We start from the raw sequence: 27,727 nt of genomic DNA on the forward strand, positions 1-27,727 counted from the left end.
ACGCTAAGCCAGTCATGTTTGCTGATGATACCGGCATCATTGTTAGTAATCCTAATTTAGTAAATTTTAAGGAGGATATTATTTCCTCTTTTGGACAGTTGAATGAATGGTTTAATATCAATTTGTTGTCATTAAATTATAACAAAACTCAGTTTATACAATTTAGAACCACTAGTATATACTATACTATATTTATCCAAGTACAAAATGAGATTCTTTGCCTTTTACTTTTATTCAGGAATGCATACTAGCTGTGCCTTTCTCAGACCAAAATGTTGCAATAGGAGGTCATGGCACAATTATGAAGTGCAAGTTTTACCAGAAATTAATTCTGTTGTCCTAAAATGAGCATCTATAAATATATGGAACAAAAGTCAAAGTTTGTGAAGGAGAATTGTACTTAAAATTTGTATTTGGATAAGTAACAAAATTACTTTAAGTATAATTAGAAAGATCAAGTCAAGGAGGATGTGGTGGGCAGGTCATGTAGCACGAATGGGGGAGACGAATGTGTATAGGATATTGGTGGGAAAGCCATAAGGAAAGAGACCACAGGGAAGACCAAGGCGTGGGTGGGTGGACAATATTAAAATGGATCTTAGAGAGATAGGATGGATTGGATAGATGTGGCTCAGGATAGGGACCAGTGGAGGGCTCTTGTGAACACGGTGATGAACCTTCGGGTTCCATGAAATGCTGGTAAATTCTTGAGCAGCTGCAGAATTGGTGGCTCCTCAAGAAGGGGCTTAGCTCCATGAGTGAGTAAGTAAGTAAGTAACAAAATTACTTTTCCTCAAAATATGGAATAGAAAAATTTCTTGTGAGAAGTATTATAATACAACTTCACTTTTAGTTAATACTATGTAAAATTCTAAGGCACAGCAAAATATCTCTCACTGTAGTAGTAATACAACATTCTCTGCACTGAAATATGCTCAATTCAGAGAAGTAACAGAAACCATCTTGAATTAACAGTACTTAAAAATATAAATGGAAAATATTCCATATACGAGTATTAGCTATTGATCAGCATAGGTTAAGATACATGCTGCAAATACCTAATAAAATGGCTTACTTTTCTTGGCAGTATGTGCAAAACACATTCAAGTTACAGTAAACTTCTCATTACCTGGCATCCAAGCATCTGAAATTCTCATGTAACAGACAAAAACTTCAAAGCAAATATATCACATTTATACAGGGTGGGGGAAGCGATCTGCATACGTTCACCCATGATTAGTAGCAATGTCCATCATCCTCCCTTACACAGTTCCCAGTACTACAGAGGCCATTTGGATTTGTGGTTATGTCACAGTATATCTGAAATTTTCACTCGTTAATGTGCAATGCACTTTACTCTTATTGTCTTTTTAACTACATATCTAATACTGTACAAGCTTGTTTAACAGACTGTACTGTATTGGGCTTCTATAAGAAATTGCTCATATAACCAGCACAGTCAATTTCCCACCAATGCTGGATAACCAGTTTACTGTACTATAAAACATTTCTGTTTTTGAAACAGAAATGTTTCCATTTCACTGAGGTACTGAAATATCATCATATGACTGTATACAATATACAAAAATTTAAGTCTTATATAATGGAATGTTAGTATATTCCTCTACAGGAAGTTTTTTTATGGAAATCTATGTACTTGTCCTACAAGTTGGATGCTGTTCAGTTCCTTACATCTCAGTCTGAAAAGCTCTTCCTATAATGGAATGTTACCATGCTTCTTACGTGGATTTGTTAGATTCTTGGTGGACAGCAGGTCTAAATCTTGGCAGATCCTCCAACGTGTGGTCCTCGGTTCTATGATGTCATCCACAAAACCTGAAATATTATATATTATTGGAAAATCCTTTTACTGCTATGTTATGCACATTAATATACATGAAAAGTACAATATACTTCCCAATTATCTGTGCTAATAAAGTGCAAGAGATGTATGGATAATTCCAGATCTAGAGACCATGGTGAATACAGACATCTGGAAACATATGCATTGCATTCAAACTGTTTAAGTATCTCAACAAATGCATGACTTACTGAAATAGGATACTGAACATAAAATATTTTTCATTTTTCTTTACAACTTCTGTTCAAAACATTTTTTACACTGCTAAATATTTAGAAAGTTACATTCAACATACATATTAACAGCAAAATTCTAACGCTATAATGGCATTATAATAAAAATGTGAACTGAAAAAAAGATAATATTGAAATTTACAGCAGACAATCAGAAGCCGGGATAGCATAGCATAGTCAGTATGGTGACTGGCTACAGGCTAGATGACTGAGGGGTCGCAGTTCAAGTCCTGGTAAGGTCAATAATTTTCACTTCTCCATGTTGTCCTGACCGGCTCTGGGGTCCAATGGGTACCCAGGGTATGAAGCTGACAATTCACCTCCAGCTAGTGCCGAGGTCAAGAAAATGTGGATCTATACATTCACTTCCCCATACGCCTTCACGGCGTAGTGCGTAATTAGTTAAATACAGGGACAACTTTACCTTTACAGCAGACAATTATTACACTCAAAAGTCCTGTCAAATTAATGGTTTCTATATTTCATAATTCTATTTCATGTCCCTGGTAAATTTCAATTTTACTTTGAAGAGTGAAGACACAGTAGTGATGAAAAGTAACTCTATTCCAATTTTAAAATACACACCTCTTACAGCAGCTGGAAATGGATTTCCAAATTTCTCCACATACTCTGCCTCATATTTGCTAACATCAGGTTTTCCTTTAAACAAAATTGATGTTGCACCCTTGGCGCCCATTACTGCTACTTCAGCAGTTGGCCAGGCATAATTGACATCACCCCTTAAATGTTTTGAGGACATCACATCATATGCACCACCATATCCCTAAAAATAAAACATACAAATTGTACTTTGCACGGCAGGAGCTTGAAGAAATGGGCAAAATCATCAGATGCTATAATGCAGTAGTATTTACCTTTCGAGTAATGACTGTAATCTTCGGAACCGTTGCCTCAGCAAATGCATACAGTAATTTGGCTCCGTGACGTATAATGCCATTATGTTCCTGACCTGTGCCAGGCAGGAAACCTGGTACATCCACAAATGTGATAATGGGAATGTTGAAGGCATCACAGAATCGCACAAATCTTGCTCCCTTAACTGATGAATTGATGTCTAAACAGCCTAATAAGAAACAGATGTCTTGAAAACTTTATGATTTTGTAAACCCTGGGCCATAGGGGAGGATTTATTCATGCACCAACTCTTCTGAACTGACAGGAATGTAACACATTTACTGGCAGATTATTAAATGCCACTTTTAACTCAACCCAGGCCCTTATTGAGTGGGTACCAGGGTTCTTTCTCAGGCAGTAAAGTATGGGGCATGAAGCTGACAACTCAGCTGCATCTAGTGGAGATGTTATCTCCACTCTCCCACCTTACTATACAGTGTCATACTCACAGTTCTGTATGTGCCCCCCCCCCTCACTCAGCATGCTGAGGCTGCTCAAAAAATAGAACAGTTTCATACCTGCTGCGCATTTTGGCTGGTTTCCAACAATGCCTACAGTTCTACCATTCATCCTTCCAAAACCTATGATAATATTTTTGGCATAATTCGGCATTATTTCAAAAAAATCCCTCTCGTCCACAACATTTACGACTACCTCCAACATGTCATATGCTTCTGTGGTCTCCTGAGGTATTATTGTATCCAAAGTTGGTACATCACGATCCCTGGAAAAGGAACCAGAAAATATAATTTTAAAAACATGATTTGAATTAATTTGTATAAATCTGTAATTATTTTTCTTCTTTCATGATGGGTTCGCCACAAAAATTCTCTTGTTTGCACACTTCTCTCTGATCAGAAATAAAAATGCACTAGCAGAAGAAACTTCTTACTCTTAAATGTATGTACAGGAATCCCTCGCCAAGTATTGGACTTCCAGACCTGGAGATTGGTGGCAGTGCAATTGTGGCTGTAGTTAACATTCATGAAAGCCTGACCTACCTATTCTGTTATTAAATACCGAGAAAATGCCACAATATGTTTAAAAATAAATGAGACAAGCATAAAGTGACACAAAAAGATGCGCTGCAGTGGTAATTTGGGAGCTAGAAGACTTGTTTCAGATGCTGTTACAGACTAGCTCCCAGGTCTGTGGATACATAGAGCCAACTACCATGGTTAGTAAAACTGGATACAAATGGAAAACTGCAACTGGTGATGGACTGGCGTGATACTGAAATCTAGCGTATATCAAGTCCATGTTTCATCTTAAGCCTACATCTGTGGTTCTAACAGCAGTGAGGGTTCAAGATTAGAGTTTCCTACCGTCTCTGTAGTCTAGTGGTTAAGAGTTCCTGGCTACAGATCCAGAGGTCCCGGGTTCGATTCCCGGCACTACCAGACTTTCTGAGAAGTAGTGGGTCTGGAACGGTGTCCACTCAGCCTTGTGAGGGTAACTGAGGAGCTACTTGAATGGAAAACAAGTGACTCTGGTCTAGAAAACCAAATTTAACAGCCATGGGGATTCGTTGAACTAACCATGTGACACCCTCCTGATAAAGTTGGCACTAACTTCACTGACAAGCGGTGGTTGCTTGGTCGGTACAGTTAACTTGCAGACTAAAGCCACAGAGTTTGTTTTTAGGATGTGATGTGTAGTTTGGTAGATGGGTACCAACATTCTGAAGGACCCTTTAGGGTACCCTGACAGAAGCAGCAGCTTTGTATGAGATGTCAGTACCGATCTACCAAACTGTGTGTGGCCTCACAAACCAGAAGGTCACACATTATATTAGAAATACTGTAAATGCAACACTTTCATCAACCGAAGACCTAGATGTAACCTGATACTATTTTTTTTATTGCTAGTGGGGTGGGACTAAGTCCCTTGTACTGCGGCCACTTCTGGCCTATTGTACCAAAGCTGATACTAACTTCAAGAATTGCTCAGCCTATCTCAATTCCCTTAATTCAAAACATAATCAGAAAACAGCTTCACTTTCCTTCCAATTAATAGGACATTAATTAATTATTGTCTGAATTAGTTTATTTCAGTACCATGGATCATCACAAATTCTGATTGGTGCTGGATCTTTGTTTGACAGAGGCAAGAATCCCAAGAAGTTCCTTAACTGCAGGAGTGCATCTACATCATTATGGAAAGCTTTGTGTGCTACACCAGATGTTGTGGTGTGTGTTTTTGCTCCTCCCAGTTCTTCTTGGGTCACATTCTCATTAGTTACAGACTGTCAACAGAGAAAACAGTAAAACTGAAAGAACCCTGCCCCTTGTAACATATTAAAATCTTAATTTAAAATTTAAATAGCCCTCCCCCCCTTCCAAAATAGGCTGATACCATCAAACACTACTGTTTTAAATAAAAAAAGGTAAAAGGGTAAAGCTATCCCTGTAACAGGCCATGTAGGCCTAAGGGGCGTGAGAGGTTGAGGCTCCCACATTTTCTCTAGACAATCGGCACGCAGGTGGCAGCAAGGTTGTCATCCTTACACCCCGGCTGCCCTTTACCTCCCAAGAAGATTCCTGGTACTCATTTCTGTTAGAGGCTGAGTTGATCCCAGGCCCGTAGTCCGGCTGGAAGGATTGGGTTAATTGAAAAAATCCAATGATCTTATCGGGACTCAAACCTGTGACCTTCCAGCTTGTAGCACAGTGCCCCCCTGGTTTAAATATCAACTTTGTATGTTACAGATATGAGAATTATAATCATTTGCAAACATGAAGGATACCTTAACCACATCAGGTCCTGTGATAAATAGGTACGATGTGTCTTCTACCATGAAGGTAAAGTCTGTCATTGCTGGAGAATACACAGCACCTCCTGCACAAGGGCCCATGATGAGAGAAATCTGAAATATGAGAATTTATAAGCCCCATCTTTTTGAGAACAAAAAGTTAGTGTTAATTATCTGGTGATTCTTTATTAAACTATTTGCCAGGTCAAAGTAAAAATATTCCTTGCAAAACACATGAATGTCCACAACCTAACTGAGAACTCAAAACTCCTGAAATGGGCTAACTTCAAATTGGCAACATGTGATTTACTGTGCATCATCAGTACAAATGGATTCAAAAAGGGGTGAGAACTGTAAATGTTACAGCCCTAAAGGCTAAACTTAAATTGACTTCCCATAAAAAACTTTAATACTAACATCATATTACTATATCCAACAAGTTGCTGCCATGCACCCATCACTGCAATAATGTTCTGGCAACTGTCAGTTTCTGTAAACTTTCTACTTTCTCTTTCTCCCATACATATTACATATGAGAAAGTACTGTGACTATGAAAATAAAACTGATCTCAAAATTTTGACAGACATGTTTTGAGCCCCCCCCCCCGCCGCCTTACATTAAAAACCATGGTTTCTGTAATAGCTCATGTGCGTGCCCCCCGTGTGTGGCCAGATTTCAGTCATATTCAGTATTTATGAGTTCATTCATCACAGGTAATTACCCCGTAAGCATGAGCATTCTTTCTCTAAAAGTATGGGCCACAAGAGGCCAAATGATGATTTTCTCAAAAGTGGCTTTTATGATTTTAATTAAATTTCAGAAATTTGTGGAGACCATCTCTCTAAATGAAACTGCAAAAATGGTATCTTAGGGCAACTGACAGTGCATGTACTAAATGCCGAAATGCAAAATGACGATTTTGTCAAAAGTGGCTTTACTCTTTTGATAGATTTCACTGTTTACTCAGTACTTGGTAAACAACAATGCTCTACTGAGCAACAACTGATTTATATCAAGATAATGTAATCAAAGTCAACTGTACATGATATAGTACGTGAACTGATTTTTATTTTTCATTTACTAAACTGACCTCTTTTCAATTTCATAGAATTTTCCAACTAGATGGCCTGTATTATCAGAAACAATGAAACTAAACTGAAGTGAAGCCACTCTTTTCAAAGATGGAGTACACACAGCTGCTTATTGTATGTATCAAAGTAATCATGGAATTAACTGTAAAAATAATGTTGATTTGGATGCAAATGCTGTAACTGTGATGACAGTGACAGGGAATACGCAGTCAACATCATTAGTGAGAATATTTTAGTTTGCAGCAAAAGACCAATATGTTAAACCTAATTCCAAGAAAAGACAGGTTATGTTCCAATAACTGATGAAATAATGGATAAATGTAAATATTAGTGCCCCTCTGGACATCCCTCTCTACCCCATTTCTCAACAGATATGTGGAACAGCTAAAATACGCTGTATGTAATTCCTCATGTTGACTGCGTGTTTTGTGACACATGAATGACAGCAATACCTGTGGAATGACTCCTGAAGATAGTACATTTCTCAGAAATATGTCAGCATAGCCAGCCAGAGACTCAACACCTTCCTGGATACGAGCACCACCAGAGTCATTCAGCCCAATAACAGGGGCTCCAACAAGCATGGCTTGATCCATAACCTTCAACAATGACATGCCAGATCACACACTTGAATGAGGTAAGTTGTACTTATTAGCCGGAGATAGGGACTAGCTGTACGAGTATCTATCGGACCCAAATGAGTAGGTTTTACCTGAGGACGGGGACAAAATCCAGTCTCCGAAACATTGTTTTTAAAAATAAACAGGATGATTTTTAGAAAATAGACAGGACGATGGATAATGTCCAAAAACATAATACTTGTAGCCTACTTCATTACTAGAAAAAAAAATCTTGTGAGATCACCTTGCTGCCTGCCTGTGTATCCCCCTTAATTTTGTTAGGAGCCTTATGAGATCACTTTGCTGTCCATGATTTATTCTATCCATCTTACAGTGCATACATTTATTCACCTTACTCTTCTCTCTTGCACTACATGTTTCAGCACAAAAGTGCCATCTTCAGGTGCTTTTCGATGTATGTCAAACTACTTCATTGCATGCCCTGTTGTCTTTATACTAAAATATATATTCATCATATATATTGATAAATTTTAAATATTAAAAATATTAAAACTGTTCAGGATTTGTCATCCTTATGTCGTACTTTGCTGTCTCTATGCCCCCCCCCCACACACACACAACGTTTTGGTACTTTATCCTGCCCACGTGGTCCCTCCCTCACTGTTTTGTTTTCAATGTGGTCTGTCATATCAAGAACACTTACGAGATCACTCTGCGGCCTGTGCCCCCCCCCCATGTGGCCCTTGAAAGCAAGCAGGTGTTCAGTTCTTCCCAGAACTTCTTGTATACGCATAAAACAATATTCTGGTAAGTGTGTATATTCACATAGCTCCTTACCTTGCAGATTTTCTTTGCATGTATGCTGGAAAGACTTCCCCCAAACACAGTGAAATCTTGGCTGAACATGTAAGCTATTCGTCCATTGATAAGCCCATGGCCTGTGATGACCGAGTCACCAGGATACTAAACAAGCAGAAAGTATGTTTTATTTAAATGGTATGGATATGCAGTATGAGCAGATGCAAGTTTTGAGGTCTTCACAGCAGTGGTTGTTCTGATTATGGTTTTCTAAGGTATGACACCATGTAATTTTGTTGGCAGATACCAGTATTTCGGAGGAGCACGCTGCCTCCATCTCTAGCACTGAAATGTGTAGAGGAAATGCAGCCTGGTGCAGGCCAATGGCCATTGAACTTATTTTTCACTGTAGGAGGGAAATTGAATTGTCAGAAGTGAGACAGGACAAAAAAATTTGATGACAAGGAAATAAAAGAGAACAGAAAAGGGGCTTAAAATAGCAAAACTGTGCATTGTGAAAGTCAATATAGCTTCCCTCCCTTATCTAACATTCTTTCCTGCATAAATAAATGAAATGGTTTCCAGTGATGTTCTAAGGTTAAGGAATGGGATCTCATTTTCTTCTATTGCTGCAAGGGAGCACAAATAAACAAAAATTGTATTTCATGTCAAATAATATAACAAGAATAACTATAATTACCTCGCTGAATTTCTATTATTATTTAAATTATTTAATTCCTTAAATAAAGAGCAACTTGATGTAGCACAGCCTCTTCATGAAAAGAGTACATTCATTCATTATAAAGACAAAAAGAAACAAACTCCGTGATTTTAGTCTGCAAGCAAACTATACTGACTGAGCGACCACCACTTGTCGGCAAAGTTAGTGTCAACTTTAGCAGACAGAGGGTCAGTGCAATGAATCCCGATGGGCGTTAATTTCGGTTTTCTAGGTCAGAATTCATTATAAAGAGAGAATGAAAATAATGGACTCCACTTTTCTTCTCAAGAGTCAGTCGAAATACTGATTTGCTGCAAACTGTAACCTGTTACTTCACATCCCAGTTCTGTACACATCTGTCATGCTTGTATCACTTTGCCAACTAGGATTTGTACTGAAATGTGTGTCACATATCCAGCTTAGGTTTATGATTGGAACAATGATATTTAATAAAACTGGTGGTGGGGGTGGAGGTGCATGCATAGATGATAACATGTAAAGGAACATACGAAATGATGAACAATATGTTGAAAGATATTTATTCATTCTACAATACTGTTGGTGGAATAGAACTGTTCTGAGGAATTGTGACTTAACAAATGTGAGTATTGGACTACTATTCTGGGCAGAGATTATGAAGTGATTTATTACAATAGAAACAAAGCCTTTCTTATATCCAGTGTCTTGTTCAAAGAATTCCTTACAGAAAATCGCATTGCCACTCTTTCTTATCATTGAATAAGCTGCCTCAAATGATAATACTTCTGAATTATATTTAGGAAATGCTTGGTCCAAATTTCAGCTGGAAAACTGCTACAAAGACTTGAGATTTTTAATTGTTTTTCTGAGTTCCTCCAGCAAATGCTGAAAGACAACTTAAAATTAAAGACATGCCCCTTCCTCCCACACCCTTCCAAATTTATCACTCATTATTAATCATTCTACTCCCGATCACAGTGGCTGTGCAGACTAAGGCATAAAATGTCTTCAACCGCTCAAACACTGGGATTGTGGGTTCGAATGTCACTCAAAGCATTGATGCCTGTCTGTGTTTATTCTATGTTTATGTTAGGTAGCGACCTTGCAACAGGCTGATTCCCCGTCCAAGGAATCCTACCAATTGTCTCAGATTAAGAAACTTAAGTGATATGAAGTGTTTCTCGGATGCTCTATACTCAAGTGGTGGTAGGAGGGAGGGGGAGGGGAGAAGAATCCTACCATCCGAGGCTAAATAATATGAGCCATGGACAGTATCATTAAATAAACTAATAATATCAGAACTTAAATTCCAAAGTTTCCTGTATCAGTGCCCAGGGAGTCTCCAAATTTGCATGTTAAATATTATCCAAGGTTCTGGCATGAACCATAAATACCAAGTGGTCAAAGTACATGCTGTGAGTCATCCAAATGTGTTGACAAGCTCTCTAACCCATCTGGATTTTGTTAATTTGCACAACAAACAGATAATCAGTAACTAACATCATAGTCCATTTACCACAGTTCAAGATGAAGCTCCATATAAACATCTGTTCTAGAAGCTAACAAAATGATAGCAAGGCTGCAATTTTTGATCCAATAATAACCTCAAGAAGACTGCTAACAGGTAAAGTCAACAGCATATATCAGACAGCAGTTTTCAAAAGTGTCTGATAACTGGAAAACAAAATAACATCTGTGTACTGAACTGCATGGAGAGTAGTTTGAAGGGCAGTAAATAAACTACAGCAAGTCGCTTCCATAATTTCTCTTTGCTCCTATTGCTTTCCCTGGAGCTGGGATAGGGTAGTCGGTATAGCAACTGGTTATGGGCTGGAGTTTGAGTCCTGGTAGGGTCAAGAATTTTCTCTTTTCCATGTCATCCAGACTCGCTCTGGGGTCCACCCAACCTCCTATCCAATGGGTACTGGTACTGGGGGCTCTTTCCCTGTTGGTAAAGGGGCCTGGGAGTGAAGCTGATCACTCACCTGCAGCTAGTGCCAAGGTCAAGAAAATGTGGATCTACACATCCACTCCCCCATACTCCTTCATGGCACAGTGCTTAATTACTTAGGAACAGGGACAACTTTACCTTTTACCTGTTACTTTCCAATCAAACCACATAAGAGACAAAAGTGAAGCACACTTGTGATTAGGAATATGAGATTTCATATTATAACACTGTGAATATTATATTAGAATTATGTCATTATAAAATCAGCTAGAAGTGAGAAAAAACGGTGTCTCTCTTTTTAAAATAGAATACATTTATGTTTCATACTGTATTATTACAATATTAAATTCATTTCTACTTCAGACACAACTGTATCACATTTTAGAACAACCTTATATAAAAATTACTGCTACCTGGCAGTATATTTGATCATGGCCATAACATAGGCAGCGCCAGAGCTCAAGTGGTTAGCTGCTGGCTTCCTACCGCAGCGGCCTGGGTTCGATCCCGGGTCTGATCAAGTGGGATTTGTGGTGGACAAAGTGGCGCTGGAGTGGGTTTTCTCCGAGTACTTCGGTTTCCCCTGCCAATCTTCATTCCACCAAATTCTCCATCATAATCACGTGGGGCAGACCAATCAGTGGCCGCCATGCCGAGTGGACCCAGTTGGACTCCAACCCCCACTATGCGAAATACAAATTTCTATCATTTCATTTCATTTATTCACCTTCCATAAATCCTGTCGGGAGTACATTCTCATGTGAATGTGGAGATCGTCTTAGTTACAGTCACAACTAAGGATTACAGTCGTCATCCAATAGCATACACATTTGTATAAAATACAATAGTTAATTTTAGTAGAAAAAGTAATGCAAACCTTATACAATTTGTACAGTTTTATACAAGTCTACTAATTAAAAATTTAATAGTTAAAACACAATGTCATTAATGAGTTTTGTATAACATACATTAATTATATAATAAAATGAAATAAAGACTAGTATACAGTAATATAAAGATTGTGTATATCTAAAATAAGCATCTAAAAACCAGAACACAGACTGACAATCTTGTCTTCTTTTAACTGTAAAGCAAATTGTAAATCTATGGTTTAAAACAGAGATTTAAGTTCCTAACAGGGACATAATATCTTGTCATACAGCAATGAAAACATGTGTTTAAATAATGACTGAATCAGTATGGGTAACCATTTCTGAGCGTGTGTGGTACAAACACCAAATTCAAACAGATCACATTTTGTGTGTGTGTGTGTGTGTGTGTGTGTAAAGGAGGGTTTTATGCTTTATGAATTACTCAAGTCACTTTTCCAATAGATACATATTTACATTTCCAAAACTTAATATGTTAGTAATGCAAAAAGGGGACATCTTTGGAATATAGCGACATGCACAAATATCATTCTTACTTTAAAATATATAAAATTTACAACAATCAGTGAATTTTATCAACAATAAAAATCTGAACTGTAACTGTTACTATATTTCACAGCAACAATATCATAGGAGCAGTTGTAGAAAAAGGAACATCTTTCGATTACAGTGATAAATGCATAGTTATGACAGTCTTACTTTGAAACACATCAGCATTTACAATAGTTAATCAGCGAATTCTGTTGTTCTACACCAAACCTTCAACTAAAACACTAAAGTACAATAAGAAATTGATTCACAACTGTTGCTACATTTCAGAATAAGAATGTCATTGTGTACTTCACTTTATTCTCAAAGTCAGCATAACAAAATATCTGAACTTGTTCATACGAGTATCTTCCTAACCAGCATGGTAACTGATCAGGATTTTTTGCTTCTGACACTTGTTAACAACCAGGCAAAATTAGTGGCTAATGGGCAGATCACCTTCCCACAACACTTACCTTTTGTTTTTCCATTCCAAAATCTGAGCAAGTATGTTCTACCAACATATCATATTCAACAAAACTTCCTGGGTCACATAAAAGATGAATCCTTTCCCGAGCTGTTAATTTTCCCTGAAAAAAATAAATGGCGGGTTTCCATATATATATTTTAACGACATTTCTTACACTTTCAGGTGGCCTAATGCTTAGAATATGACTGTCATATTCGAAGGGTTCCGGGTTCCATCCCAACCACAATTCAATATTTTCTCACTCATTCAATCCACAGCTACTATCCATGTTTTCTTTTTCTCGAGGATAACACCAATCGTAGAGAAGTGCAGTTAAAATTAGCATACTGGTGTGAAGGTCGTTGCTAAGTAGCAGTTATATAGCACCATTTACGATATACCACATACTTCAATGATGGCACGATGTAAAACACTGCGCTCTACCTTGCAAAATGTTACATTGGCAACTCTCTAATGTTAAAATATAATGCTAGAGTTGGCAACGTCATAGTAAACAATTTTCAATAATAGACTGCACTACATGCGCTGTTCCTAATTTCTCTATTGTCAAAAAGGACGAGAAAGCCAGAGCCATCATTTCTCTGACATTGGAGCCCCAAGTTAAATCTTATGTTGTCCAGACAACTACAGCAAAGGAAGCCTGGGATGCGTTGGAAAGAACATTCAAAGATCAGGGTGTCAATAGTTGCATAAGTATTTTAACTGATTTGTGCTCTTTGAAACTTGAGGACTATAAAAGTATGCAGGAATATGTCAATGCCTTCATGTCAATAAATCTTAGTCTCAATGGGCAAAAAAAAACAGAAAATGAGCTATTAGCTGCTTTAATGTCAAAGGGTTTAACTAAAGAGTATTATCCCATGTGTATGGCACTTGAAAATTCCAATGTGACTTTGACTAGTAAGTTCATTAAATCTAAGCTATTGCAAGACGCTGAATTTGGTAAAAATGCAAATTCAGATTCAGCCTTTCTGTCCAGAGATAAGTTTAAACGTAACCCACCAAAATGTCAAATTTGTGGCAAGCTAGGCCATATAAACAAAAACTGTTGGTTTAAAGATAAGGATAAGGCAAACAATAGTAATCACAACAATAATAAAACCAAAAATTTAAGGGAAATCAGTCTTCTAAATCAGTTAATAGTACTGATGAAAATAAAGAAGGATCCGATCAAAGGTATAATGAAAATAAATGGGAAAATAAGACCAGTAAAAAATCCACGTATGTGGTATCTGCCTATCATGTTAAAATTAAGGATGACACTTGGAATAGACTCTGGTGCTTCACACCATATGACCGGAAAGAAGACTGTTTTGCAAATTATAAAACATATGATTCTAAGGAACATGAGATAAGTGTTGCTGATGATAACATGTTAACCAGTGCAAGTTTTGGTGATGTAAAACTTGTGAATGACAATTTCAGCCATATCTCAGATGTATTTGCATGTACCAAAATTGTCTACAGATTTGTTATCTGTGAACTCAATTGTAAACAAGGGTATGATTATGTTATTCACAAAAGACTGTTGCAACTTATATGATTTTGAGGTACCAGGCAAAGTTCTTGCCAAAGCATATCCCAAAAATGGGATTTATTGTTTAAATACCAAAGCTAACTTGACCCAATCTGCAAATACTGCAACTAAAGATAAGATTAATACCAAAGAGAATAATGACAAATGTGAGAAATCTTGTACTAATATTCTAAAGAATGAACAAGTTGCAGGTACCCAGCAAATTAACAAACAACTGTTGTGGCATAGGCGTTTGGGGCATTTAAATAGGGTTAGCATGCGGTTGCTTAAAAAAGGTTTAGCTAGTGGCACTGATTTTCAAGAACAAGATCAGTCAAAGAAATGTGTTCCATGCCTGGAAGGCAAGATGACAAAGAAGCCTTTCCTACAATCAAAGAACAAACGGTCAAAAAGGATACTTGATCTATTACATTTAGATCTGGTTGGGTCATTTGAAGTACCCTCTTATGAGAATACTAAATATTTCTTGACTATTGTGGATGATCATAGTAGAAGCATCTTCATTCATTTCTTGAAACAAAAAGGTGACACATATGAAGCCTTTTAAAGAATTTATGAAAATGGTTGAGACAGAAACTGGATTGACAATAAGAGCTGTTCGTTCCGATAATAGTGGTGAATTCTGCAGCAAATTATTCAATGACATGTTAAAACAAAAGGGAGTTAAAAGAGAATTCTGTGTTCCATATAATCCGCAACAAAATGGAACTGCTGAACGAGCTAATCGCAGTATTTTGGAAAAAACAAGATGTATGTTGTATGATTCTGGCTGCAACAAAAGATTCTGGGCTGAAGCAGCATAAACAGCAGTATATCTTTTGAACAGAACACCTCACAAGAAACTAAAGAACCAATTGCCTGAAGAAATATGGACAGGAGAAAATTTTTGGATGTCCAGCTTATGCTCATGTACCATCAGAGAAACGACAAAAATTGGATGCTGTGAGCAGGAAATACATTTCTGTGGGATGTAGTGAGGATAGTAAAGCTTATCGGTTATCAGATCCCCTCAATCCGTGTCAAATAGTTAAGGCAAAAGATGTAGAATTTCTGGAAGAAATAATAAACAAGAAAGTGAGTGAGAAAGGATTTCAGCTTAAAGAGATTCTTCCAGAGTTGTCAAATTTCTACCTCGACCCACAAGATGAAAGACTGATTCTGCAAGAACAAAACCCTGAAGAAGAACAAACACAAGTAAAAAATGAAGGAAATGAAGTTCCATTAGAGCTGAACGGCTTGGAACAGTTACCAGGAAATTTGGAAGAAAGACGATATCCACTTTGGAACAGGAAACAGAAAGAATTTCCAGAATTTATTACCTACTTAGCCATGCATAAAGATGAGGAGTCAGAACCAGTCACATATGAAGAGGCACTGTCAAGCTCCGATAAATCTAAACGGAAAGAAGCCATTCAGCAGGAGATAAGACGCTTTCCAAACAAACGAAGCATGAACAATAGCAGACAGACCGTCAAATAAGCCAGTAGTGAAGTCAAAATGGGTCTTCAAAATTAAACGAGATGCTGAAGGAAATATTGCATGTCACAGCAAGTTTAATGGCGAAAGGTTGTAGCCAAACAAAGGGAACAGACTATTTTGAAACTTTCGCTCCCATAGTGAAACACTCATCAGTGCGTTTGTTATTTGCTTTAGCTGCTAAGCATGACTGGAACATTGACCACCTTGACGTCTGTACCGCGTTTTTAAATGGAGATATTGAGGAAGTTATATATATGGAGCTTCCTGAAGGATATGATATTAAGGGGGAGTCTAATAAAGTTTACAAGTTAAAAAAATCAGTTTATGGACTAAAACAAGCCGCTAGGTCATGGAATAAGAAAGCAACAGAGGTTATGAAAAGCCTAGGGTACAAGCAAACTTGTTCTGAACCATGTATTTATACCAAACAAATTGGTAATTCTGTAATTAATATAGCATTGTATGTTGATGACTTCTTCATATTTCATAATGACAATGTTGAAATTGAGAATTTGATAAGAAATTGCAATAATGTTTTAAAGTCAAGGATTTGGGACCAGTTAAGAAATGTCTAGGAATGGAAGTGAGCAGAGACAGGGCAAAGAATATTATAAAGCTAACCCAAACTCAATATTTGAACAACGTTCTTAAGAGATTTAATATTCCTAATGAGACTATACCAGTTAGTCATCCAATAGAACCAAATAGCAAATTGAAACCGTTGCCTAAATCAAATAAATCGATTGAGAATCTAGATGATGTGCCATATCAACAAGCTGTAGCTTCAATGATGTCTTTAGCTGTATGCACGCACCCTGATATATCTTTTGCTATGACTTATTTGAGCCAATTTAACACTTGTTTCATGAGAGAGCACTGGGTTTTGTTGAAAGGAGTTCCTTTAGTGAATCTGTGTTCAAACTATCAGGAGCAGCTATCAGTTGGCAATGTAAAAAACAAAGGACTGTAGCTTTGTCAACCACAGAAGCAGAATATTTGGCATTATCAGAGACAGCGAAAGAAGCCATTTTCTTGAGAAAATTATGATTTGAAATATGTAACAAGGAAATCACTATTCCTATTTTTTGTGATAATCGTGGTGCTTTAGCTATAGCGAAAAATCCTGTCAATAATAACCGAACAAAACATATTGACATAAGAGTTCAGTTTGTAAGAGAGAGGGCTGAATCAAAGGAATTGTCAGTACATTACATTCCTGGAAATAAATTAGTTGCTGATGGTTACACGAAAGGTTTAAATGTACAGAAACATACTGATTTTATTAATTCACTTGGATTATGCTAAGAATAATGTTTCCCAATAATGTTTTAAATAATAATTTTTTTGATATACTGATTAATAAGTAAGTATTTTTTAAATTCCCAAAACTGTTTAACGGGGAGTGTTATGTTGGCAACTCTCTAATCTTAAAATATAATGCTGGAGTCGGCAACATCGTAGTAAACAATTTTCAATAACAGACTGCGCTACATGCGCTGTTCCTAATTTCTCTATTGTTGTGTGTGAATATATATATAAAACGCTTTTTGTGTATCAAAAGTTAGTCTTATTAAAGCAGGGTTAGATTGAACACTGATTTTTACTTATCATTCCATCCACGTAGAGGCGACAGTAACACAAAATACGGTACAGTCAATAATATATGTTGATAGAGAAGCATCTATTTTGCTTTTTCGGAAATTTGTTGTGAAGACTGGCCCCATTACATATATTTTATAGCTTATATTGTAAAATACAAGCTCTCACATTTGCGAACTCTCATACCGCGCAAATTCTTCAGTCTTCCTCAACAGTCCCCTCGTTCTAAATTAGTATCTTATAAATCATTAGAAGCAAATAAAACTATGAAGACTCAATGAAGAACTCTCTACTTCTGTATTACAAAATAAGAACGACATAACAAAATTCACAACGACCACGATTACTATTTAATTAGGCACCTTTTTATGCTGAGCGTCAATCCTACTCTCGCCACCACCTAATAAAGCTCTTTTCCGTTTTTCTTTGATTTGCTGGTTCACTCTTAAAGTGTGCGCTGCTGTTGAATATAGATTAAAAAGTTGCACTCCACAAACGCCATAATTCCTACGTATATAATTCGATCTTACAGCCCCACGTAAACAATATAACGCCATCTTACTTCTCATGACGTACGCTACTACTTTCAATAACTAATGTATCTGTTCGCATATTTTATTTTGTTAGGTACGACAGAACTGCAAACACAATACTCAGAATTTTCGGACGCTTAAAGTATGCGGACATTGCTATACAACGTCTATATTTAGCGCCTCGTGCTACGTATCCGTTACCACAACGGAACTACTTTTCGTACGGAGAAGTTGCGTCGACATCTATCGGGTTGTCGTCTGTCCGTGAGTGGAAGAAGGTAGTGGTGTTAAAAATTGCAATAAAATAATATAATTGTGGCAATATTTTTTCCATTTTGGCCGTATTCAATTATTCCAGTGTTCATGAGTCTCAATATTTTGTTTCCAATACTCCATGGCTCGGTAGGTGGGGAACCGTAAACAGATGATAGTGTTCTAAAGCCGTATGACAAGAAGAGATTGTTCAGCTGAAAAGTGTGAAAAGAAGAAAGTCAAAATGATGAAAAGCGGGCTTCCGAAAAAGGAGGGGAAGATGCGAATCAGGGCTTTCCCGGTGAGTTTTTAATATATTGTTTGCGTTCATGCAAAACCAAGCCTATTGTGATAAATACGTTCTTGTTTATCCTTATTTTATGATTCTCACGGTTGCCAACTTTATTTATACTCTTAATAGTAAATATGACTGAACACCAAATCTTAATTTAAATGGCTATTGTGTAGATTGGTCTTGTTACATTTCATCAGATAGTATGGTAAAACGAACAGAACAGATTCTAACCATAGTTGCAAGTATTATTGTTCAAACACATTTTCTCAAAAAAGACAGAGGTTAGTTTCATTTTAATGTGGATGGGAAGAAAACTCTCAGAATATGTACAATCTTCATAATCATTATGCTCTGGAGTTTCTTAAGGGAATTTTGGGAGTGAAATTGATACATTTGTGTTATGATAGATGCCATGTGTACTTCACTTTCACACTAATAAATTGTCAGTGATTTAATGCCAATTAATCTCAGCTTAAAACAGAACCTTATAATGTTAATTTGGCATCTTCAGAATATTCTGAACAGTTAGTGTCCAAAAACATTTGAAATTGCTTTTATGTATGGTAACAAGGGTACACAAACTTACTGATGTATTTTGCTCCTGACACATCATGCAAGGATGTAGGAAACAGTTTTTCAGTAAGATAATAATGGAAATGAACTTCTGTAGCATACATCCACATGACCTCCAACATGTCACTGAGTAACTACTGATAACACCATACAACAGAGCCCTTCTTTATAAGCCAGTAGTTGCTCAGCAACTCAGAAAATTTCCTATATTTTATGGAACCTGAAGGGTCATTGCCATGTTCACAAGACCCTTCCACTTGTCCCTGTCCTCAGAATTCATAAGTTATTTACTCTTAACTTGAACTAGTATAACTAACCCATCCTGATCTAATTTGCTATTGATTCATTTTGTTTAGAGAAATACAGAAGTAACTTCAAGGTTCAGTGTCATGAATTCCTGTTTTTCTAACTCTCTGTTTAAATATATTGTTGTCTTCACCATGCATATTTTAAATATCTGTTACCTTAACCTCACATGAACGGTATGCGGTAGCTTGCGTGAGGCAGTATGCTACAAGGTGGATGGTGTCAGGTTCAATTCCCAGTGAGGTCATTGGATTTTTCAGTTGAGCTAATCCTTCCAGTCACACTATGACCCTGGGATTGACTCAGCCTCTAACATAAATGAGTACCAGAAGTCTTCCTGGGGTGTTAAAGGGCAGCCGGCGCTTAAAGCTAATAACATCACCGCCATCTGTGAGCCAGCTGTTTAGAAAATGTGGGATCCTTGATGTCTCACAACCCAATGGGTCTCCAGAGCCTGTTACAGGGATATCTATACCATTACCTTAACCTCACACAAGGAGACTACACTGGAATCAGTCACTACTCTAAGAACGTTGAATCCAGCAACACAAAAGTACTAAAGTACTTGTAGTTTGGTAGGATGAGATTTTGTCTGATATATTTTTACACAGAGAATGTACCACAGCTTACATTTCCGTAATATGTTAAACTAGCATAGGTAATTGTAGATTTCAATAGCTTGACTGTGAGCTTTCTCTGATTTTCCTCAGTTCCCTCAATGAAGTATTCGGATAGTACTGCAGTCACTTCTTTATGCTTCCTTTTCAGTTCAGTGAACATAATTATTCTCCCATCTGTTTTGACATCCTATAACAAATATAACTGATAAAGCATCATTAAATAATTTGTGCACTAACCCATGAAAATGTTTACTCTTTTGGTGATAAAATTTCTTCTATCATTTATAATAGCCAATAATGCTCAATTAATATTATTGTAGTATTCCATACATTAATCTTACACAATCAGTTATTACCAGCTGATGGTGGTAACAAAGAATGCACATGCCATGGTACAACAAACTGGCTCATTTGCGGCGTGTTGTATAGATTTATCTTCTTCAATAGTAGATACATATTTGCATTATCCAGTTGTCTCATCAGTTTAATTGAGGATTAATTTGTTCTCTAGAATTCACACAAACTACAGGAGTGACAGAGATATGACATGGTGCAGATTCCTTGGTCCCATGAATCAGTTGACATAGCGTTGGTATACCTTTCTCACATTTTATATTACCAATTTAAAATTTTGGTTATTCTGACTTAGGCATTCATGGCTCTCCTTAATTTCTCCAGGCATATGTTGGTATAATAACTTCAAAGAAGCAACGATCACTACCAAATATCGCAAAATTCATTATTAATATTCATCTGCTACATATCATCTGTAACTGATGCTTTATCATAATACAATTACGTGAACAGAAATACATCATATTGATGACCATATACGAGGGTCATACTGAAAGTCGTGAGCAACAATTTTTTGTAAAGTAACATGCTTTATTATTGACAAACCAAATACACCACCTCAGTCTACAGACCTTTCTTTATTTTTTCAAATAATCGCCACTTCTTTGTACACATTTCTCCCAGCGTTCTGGGAGTTTGAAAATTCCCCTTCTGTAAAATTCTGTTCCAGCCATCTGAAGACACTGACGCGCTGCTTTCTGAATTGCCTCCCTTATGTCAAAGTGTTGTCCATGTAGCTGATCCTTCAGAAATCTGAAAAGATGGTAGTCGGAGGGTGCCAGATCAGCGGTATAGGAGGAGTGTGGAAGAACTTCCCACCCCATCTTTGCAATTGCTTCCAATGTGAGGTGAGCGGCATGGGGGCGAGCGTTGGCATGCAGGATGATGATGTTTTGTCCCGGACGTTTATTGCACAATGCACGACGGAGCTTGTGCAGCGTCTGGACATAACGAACAGCATTGATGGTTTGTTCAGGTTCCAGGAATTTGGCCAGAATAAACCCCTCTGCATCCCAGATGTCTGTACCAATCACCTTTGCAGCTGATGGCACTGTCTTTGCCTTCTATTTTGATGGAGAATGCAAATGGTGCCATTCCATACTCTGATGTTTCGTTTCAGGCTCGAAATGGTGAAACCAGCTTTCGTCACCTGTCACAATACAGAGCAAAACATCATCGCCTTCATGTTGATATCGCTGCAGCAGTTGTGAGGTGATGGCTTTTCGCTGACCTTTGTGGTCTTTGGTCAATTGCGGGACCCAATGAGCACAAACTTTCCTATAGCTCAAGCTTTCAATCATCTTCTGTACTGCACTGTTCCATATTCCAAGTTTTCAGGCTATTGTGTCCACAGTCACACACCTGTCATCTTGAATGATCTCATCCACTCTTTCCTTGTTGCGTTCAGTTGAGGCTGTTCAAGGACGACCGCTCCGAGGCTCATCTTTAATGCTGGTGTTCCCATCCTTAAAATGTTTCACCCATCTTCGAACACTGCTTGCACTTCTGTAAGCACACTGAAGTCTAGTGAATTTCTGCAGCAGGGATTTCCTCTTTCACAAGAAATTTGATGACAGCACGCTGATGAAATGACATATCGTTGTCGGCCGTTTTGTTAGGTGTGATACTGGACACATGATGCAAGCTATTGACGTCACTAGACACTCAAGGTTATTTATGTATTTATGTATAGTAGAAATCCCAGAAATACTTCTATGTGTGTAAGATTTAGATGTTCTGGCAAACTACTACATTAAGTTACAGTATGTGCTGATGGTCTGCAGAAGTGTGTCTCCTGTCCAGCAGTGACGCTTCCAAGAAATCTTGTTCTGTGTCGTCATACAAAAGGATCTGTTAGTAACACTGAGCTTAATATAATTTCATAAAGCGATTTCATTGAGAAGTACCTCCTGAGAATGTTCACAAACTTGTGAAAGTGCTCATCCACTCATCTTTCAAGATATTGTAACATGTTGCGCAACGGAGAACCCCTCCCTACCCAGCAGCAACGTGGCAACTCAGGCCACAGGCGCGTGGCTGTAACGTAGCGCTCCCTCCCACCCCTCCGCGGTGACGTAACGCGCAACGCTACGTACCCGTAATCAACTTCCTACTGTGACGTGGCACTCATTACGCAACAGGCAAGCACTGCAGCTATATAAGTGAGCTGCACAGCAGCTGCGAGTCAAGTTCTACTGTAGCAGTCGGCGACTTCAGTTGTAAAGTAACAGTCGCCGAGTCAGTTGTACTGTGGCTACTGCAGAGTTAAGCAGTAGACTAGCGAGTGTGTTATCAAATGTTCTCCAGTCAGCTGACTACAGTTGGAGTATAGCAGCCGTCGCGGAAAGAAGAACCGGACGTGTGTATGATTGTGTAATTGGGAGTGTGTGATACAGTGATACATAGCTCCCCTACTGTAAACGTGTAGACCACTGAAGACAGAGTGAACTGATTTGCGCATAGGGTTATAAATCGGGAAACCCCGCAACAGTGTTAACAGATTAATGCGATTAGGGTTATAAAGTGTGAAACCCCGCAACTCTGTGATAAGTAATTGTAGCCGTTATTTGTAGATTGTTAAATAAACCAATTAACCATCTCTACGGCGTATTCAGTAACGAAACACGTTACACTGGTGTCAGAAGTGGGAATAGAACTTACACACGTGACCGACGGGATTTGGACTTACACACGTGACCGACGAGTTTCGAACTCAAGACACGTGACAATTTGGGGTCAGAATTTTTACGAGCTTAAATACGCCTCAGAGAATTTTACTGCTACAAAATGGAGAAACAAGCTATGCAGCAAATAATCGCCATGCTAGCGAAATTAGACGCCGATAGAAAAACCGACAAGGAAGAAATGCTGAAGGAGATTCGGGCAAACCAAGTAAGAGCAGATACCTACCGCATGCAGATGCAAGAAATGTTCCGAACCCATCAGGAAGTAATGAAGGCCATGCAAGAAAATTGGAAGAAAGACAAAGAGGATATGCTGAAAGTGATGAGGGCCAACCAAGATAAAGCACACATCATGCTGGCCAAATTAGACGCCTACCAAGAAAAGGCGGCGGCCGATAGGAAGGCCGACAAGGAAGAGATGAAGGCCGAAATGCAACGTATGCGGTCAGAGTTGGAAGAGTTAATCCAACATAGAATTGAAAACAGTTTTGCCATCTTTGAACACGGCAAACGGATTCTAAAGTCGGAACTAACCAAGAAGATTGAAGTGTCCCTCTGCGCGCGAACAACAAAACTCCAAGAAGACTTAACGAAAAACTACAATGAAACCTGCGCAGCAATTGAGGAGGCCAAACGCGAGTTCCAGGCACGGTTGGACAAGACGAGACAGACGAAGGCCGAGCGGGGAAATACATCAAAACTCGTCGCGAGCACGGCTCAGCCATCGACATTCAACGGAAATTCGACGTGGAGCGTGTTCCGGCGACAATTCGAGACCGTAGCAGAACACAACCAATGGACGGACAGGGAAAAATTAACATACCTCATCACCGCTCTGAAGGGCCGGGCGGCCGAAGTCCTACCTGGCATCCTGACAAATACAACATATGAGGAAACGCTTCAGGTACTAGAGGACCGTTTCGGTGACCAACACTTTGCAGCTGCCTACTGCTGCCAATTAAGAACAAGGACCCAGAAACCTGGAGAATCCCTGCAAGACTTTGCCACGGCCATTGAACTGCTTTCCCATCGTGCCTACCCCAATCTACCTGCAGACTACATAGGAAGAGAGGCAGCAACAGCCTTCGTATACAGAATACGAGATGCCGATATAAAGGTCCAGCTGCTGCTAGGAGGTGAGAAGAAGGTAAACGAGGCCCTCCGACAAGCACTAGAGCTGCAAGTGGTACAGATAGCAGCTAGACCTCACGAAGATAGCACCAAGACATACCGGAAGTACCGATCGTCCGCCAACCAACGAGGAGACGGAAGACAATCAGGGTGCTGGAGTTGTGGAAAACTGAGCCACTTCGCGAATAACTGGCCCTACGAAAGGAAGGCTAATAATGAAATGCGCCGAGACCACGAAGATAGGCCAGGCAGATACACACAGGAATTGCCAAGAAGGCACGACGAAAACACGAACAGGAAGGGTACCCAACAGTCGGGAAACGAGTGACAGCCGGCGGAGAAGGGCGAACGCCGGCATATGCATTAAGGCCCCCACACTACGCACTCACCGTCAAAAGTGTGAATGCCAACCACAATGAGATGACGGCCTGCCAAGCGGTAGAGGCACGTCTACAAGAAGGAAAGCCGGCCCCAGTGGACACAAAACCTGTGGCGGCACAACAAGAAGAGGTCCCCGAAATAATACCGGTCGGAGAGACGATGGCCTGCCAAGAAATGGAGGCACGTCCAGAAGATGAAAAGCCGGCTTCAGTGCACAGGAAACCTGAGGCGGCAGAACTACTAGAGGTACCCATACAAGACGCCGAAGTAATGCCGGTCGGAGAACTGAAGAAGAAAATGCGCAGGGACCGACATCGACGAAATATAAAGAATTCGACATGGGAAAACTGTGGACCACGGATGAAGTTGGCTGCCCCCTGCAGGAAGACATCCCGTCGCGCGACAGTGGCACGATGTTGGAGAATTGCCTTCAAGAAGGATATTCCCCTGGGAACCTTCGGATGCCAGCGGAAAGAAGTGACCGCCACCGGAATAAAGATTACACGCTGTGTAGGACACAGGCGTAGGGGACAAATTAAGAATAAGGTCGCACCGGAAATCACCAAGAAATGGACGTTCGGGAAGAGACTGTGGAAAGGCCTGGGACGCAACACTGTCATCAGGAATCGAGGCCTGAGACAGCAACTACAACGCAGAAATGAAGTGAAGGACCTAGGCGGCGGACAGCCACGATATGTGAAGGAAGCAGACCTGAGAAAAACTGCAAGACTGCAGATCGCCAAGCGAGTAGCTGGATTTTCTGTCTGCCTACGACACGGCAAGGATTGGACCTTGTGGAGGGGACGACCCCCTCCAAAACGGAAAAAGAGACTTTCAAGCAGAGGAGGAACCGGTAATGTAGACGAACCGGTCTCCCCAGAGAGAGTGAATGTGCCATAGAATGAAAGTGATGGATGAATGGGACACAACTGGATCTTCTGGCGAGGTGAAAGGAAACCGCTCGAGACGAGCAGGTCTCAAGAGGGGAGCGGATGTAACGGACGAAGAATAGTCGCTGCAAGAAGAGTAGCCGAAACAACAGGAGACACTGCAAGCACAGCTACGGGACGGAAAAGGAACGGGGGTGCACCGTTAGGCTATTCGGGACGAACAGCCTTAAGGAGGGAGCAGTGTAACATGTTGCGCAACGGAGAACCCCTCCCTACCCAGCAGCAACGTGGCAACTCAGGCCACAGGCGCGTGGCTGTAACGTAGCGCTCCCTCCCACCCCTCCGCGGTGACGTAACGCGCAATGCTACGTACCCGTAATCAACTTCCTACTGTGACGTGGCACTCATTACGCAACAGGCAAGCACTGCAGCTATATAAGTGAGCTGCACAGCAGCTACGAGTCGAGTTCTACTGTAGCATTTTTAAGTTTAAGGTCTACTGTAGCAGTCGGCGACTTCAGTTGTAAAGTAACAGTCGCCGAGTCAGTTGTACTGTGGCTACCGCAGAGTTAAGTAGTAGACTAGCGAGTGTGTTATCAAGTGTTCTCCAGTCAGCCGACTACAGTTGGAGTATAGCAGCCGTCGCGGAAAGAAGAACCGGACGTGTGTATGATTGTGTAATTGGGAGTGTGTGATACAGTGATACATAGCTCCCCTACTGTAAACGTGTAGACCACTGAAGACAGAGTGAACTGATTTGCGAATAGGGTTATAAATCGGGAAACCCCGCAACAGTGTTAACAGATTAATGCGATTAGGGTTATAAAGTGTGAAACCCCGCAACTCTGTGATAAGTAATCGTAGCCGTTATTTGTAGATTGTTAAATAAACCAATTAACCATTTCTACGGTGTCTTCAGCAAACGTAAACACGTTACAATATTTTAATTCATCAAATTTATGAGAATACATGTTGTCCTTAAAATACAAAGGCCACATAGTTTATTATGTACTGTGTGTTCACTGAAAACTTTTGTTATGTGTAGGATGTTAGGTTCTCACAGCAGTGGTTAGTTTTTTGGGATATAATAACTTGTAGTCTGTTGAAAGTTAACCAGTGTTTCAGAGGAACATGTTGCTTCCATCTAAGAAACAGCATGAAGCAGGCAGCAAGCTCTTTGGAAACACCGACTGACTTTTGATGGACTATGTGGCATTATATTCCAGATGATAAAACTCTTCTCTTCTGTTACTGCTCACGCTGAACTTGTTCTTCATGTATGCAATAGAACATTGAGTTTAAAGTAACCATACATTCTCTCTTCATTTGTCAGCTCTTCAAGAACCTTCTCAAGAATTAAGGTCATGTGTTGTTGAATTGATTATTGCTTCGGAATAACAATAAAAATGGCAAAGGCATGCCTGTGCCTAATCATTTAAGCACCACTGCATGAAGCTGTACTGGGACTGGAGGTATAGCTCCACTATTCTTGACTTCAACACTAGATGGATGTGACTGATCAGCTTCATGCCCCGATTGCACTACCCCTGGGGGAAGATCCCTCCTCCCCCATTATGTGTTTGTTAGGAGTGTGGATGTTGTAGAGTAGAGACAAATTTCTGACCCCTGTTGGGAATTGAACCTCGTCTGTCCAGCCCATAGCCCATCACTGTAGTGAATGAGCTATTCCTGCTCATCGTCAGGAAATAGTGGCTTCATCTCCATGAACTTCCTCAACATAATCATACTGTGTGCATAATTGAAGTTGTTATTAGTAAATGTTTGAAGAATTTGAGGTTAGCATGTTGGTTACTCTCAAACCATCCAGAAAATGAGGTGGTGCGAGGAGCATCTGGAATTGTTCTTGAACAGTGATTATTTTGTAGCACTGTGAGTTGAAGTTTTATTTCTCCATGAACAGATGTTTTCACATTTTCTACTAAGAATGTAAATGGCACAAAGACTTTTTAGGAATTACTTCTAAACATACATCAGCTTTCCTTAGTCTCCTTGGTTTTCTGTTTCTCTAACACTGATCGTTTTGCACATAATTTTGCCAATAATCTGTAAATACTGAACTCAGTTGAAAGCTTCAAGCTGAGAATGGTTTCTAATTTGTGTGTGCGTCACATATGTAAACTCTTGGTTTGCTTGGTATCTTGTATGTGCTCACTATAAATGATATGATACAAATTCCGTCCCAAGTGCAAACAATATATTATGTGTCCTTGATCTTGTTCACCCACACTACATGTTTCTGCCACAGACGGCCATCATCAGGTGTATAACACTCACGTCGCTG

At 39.3% G+C, this 27,727-nt stretch overlaps 2 protein-coding genes across 3 annotated transcripts in view; one reads left to right on the forward strand and one right to left on the reverse strand.

Moving 5' to 3' along the window:
- Positions 1-1,323: 1,323 nt before the first annotated feature.
- On the reverse strand, positions 1,324-17,992 carry LOC111869081 (propionyl-CoA carboxylase beta chain, mitochondrial). Its single transcript, XM_023860299.2, has 10 exons — positions 17,769-17,992; positions 12,778-12,891; positions 8,272-8,397; positions 7,306-7,452; positions 5,756-5,875; positions 5,067-5,254; positions 3,528-3,733; positions 2,970-3,178; positions 2,680-2,878; positions 1,324-1,836 (listed from the first exon to the last, which is right to left on the reverse strand). Exons 1-10 carry the CDS (start codon positions 17,973-17,975, stop codon positions 1,715-1,717), a joined length of 1,638 nt encoding a protein of 545 aa, XP_023716067.1. The 5' UTR covers positions 17,976-17,992; the 3' UTR covers positions 1,324-1,714.
- Positions 17,993-18,127: 135 nt separating this feature from the next.
- LOC111869071 (cullin-3-A) overlaps positions 18,128-27,727 on the forward strand; it is a 42,935-nt gene continuing 33,335 nt past the window's right edge. Inside the window, exons 1-2 of one of the 2 annotated variants that reach the window (XM_023860286.2) lie at positions 18,128-18,217; positions 18,346-18,492. In XM_023860286.2, the coding sequence (XP_023716054.1) occupies positions 18,385-18,492 (108 nt within the window). In that variant the 5' untranslated portion in view covers positions 18,128-18,217; positions 18,346-18,384. Of the gene's footprint in view, positions 18,493-27,727 lie in introns of both variants that reach the window. The other variant, XM_023860278.2, reaches the window with a different exon arrangement.

The sequence above is a fragment of the Cryptotermes secundus genome, unplaced genomic scaffold, assembly GCF_002891405.2.
Source record: "Cryptotermes secundus unplaced genomic scaffold, Csec_1.0 scaffold404, whole genome shotgun sequence".
Classification (NCBI taxonomy): domain Eukaryota; kingdom Metazoa; phylum Arthropoda; class Insecta; order Blattodea; family Kalotermitidae; genus Cryptotermes; species Cryptotermes secundus.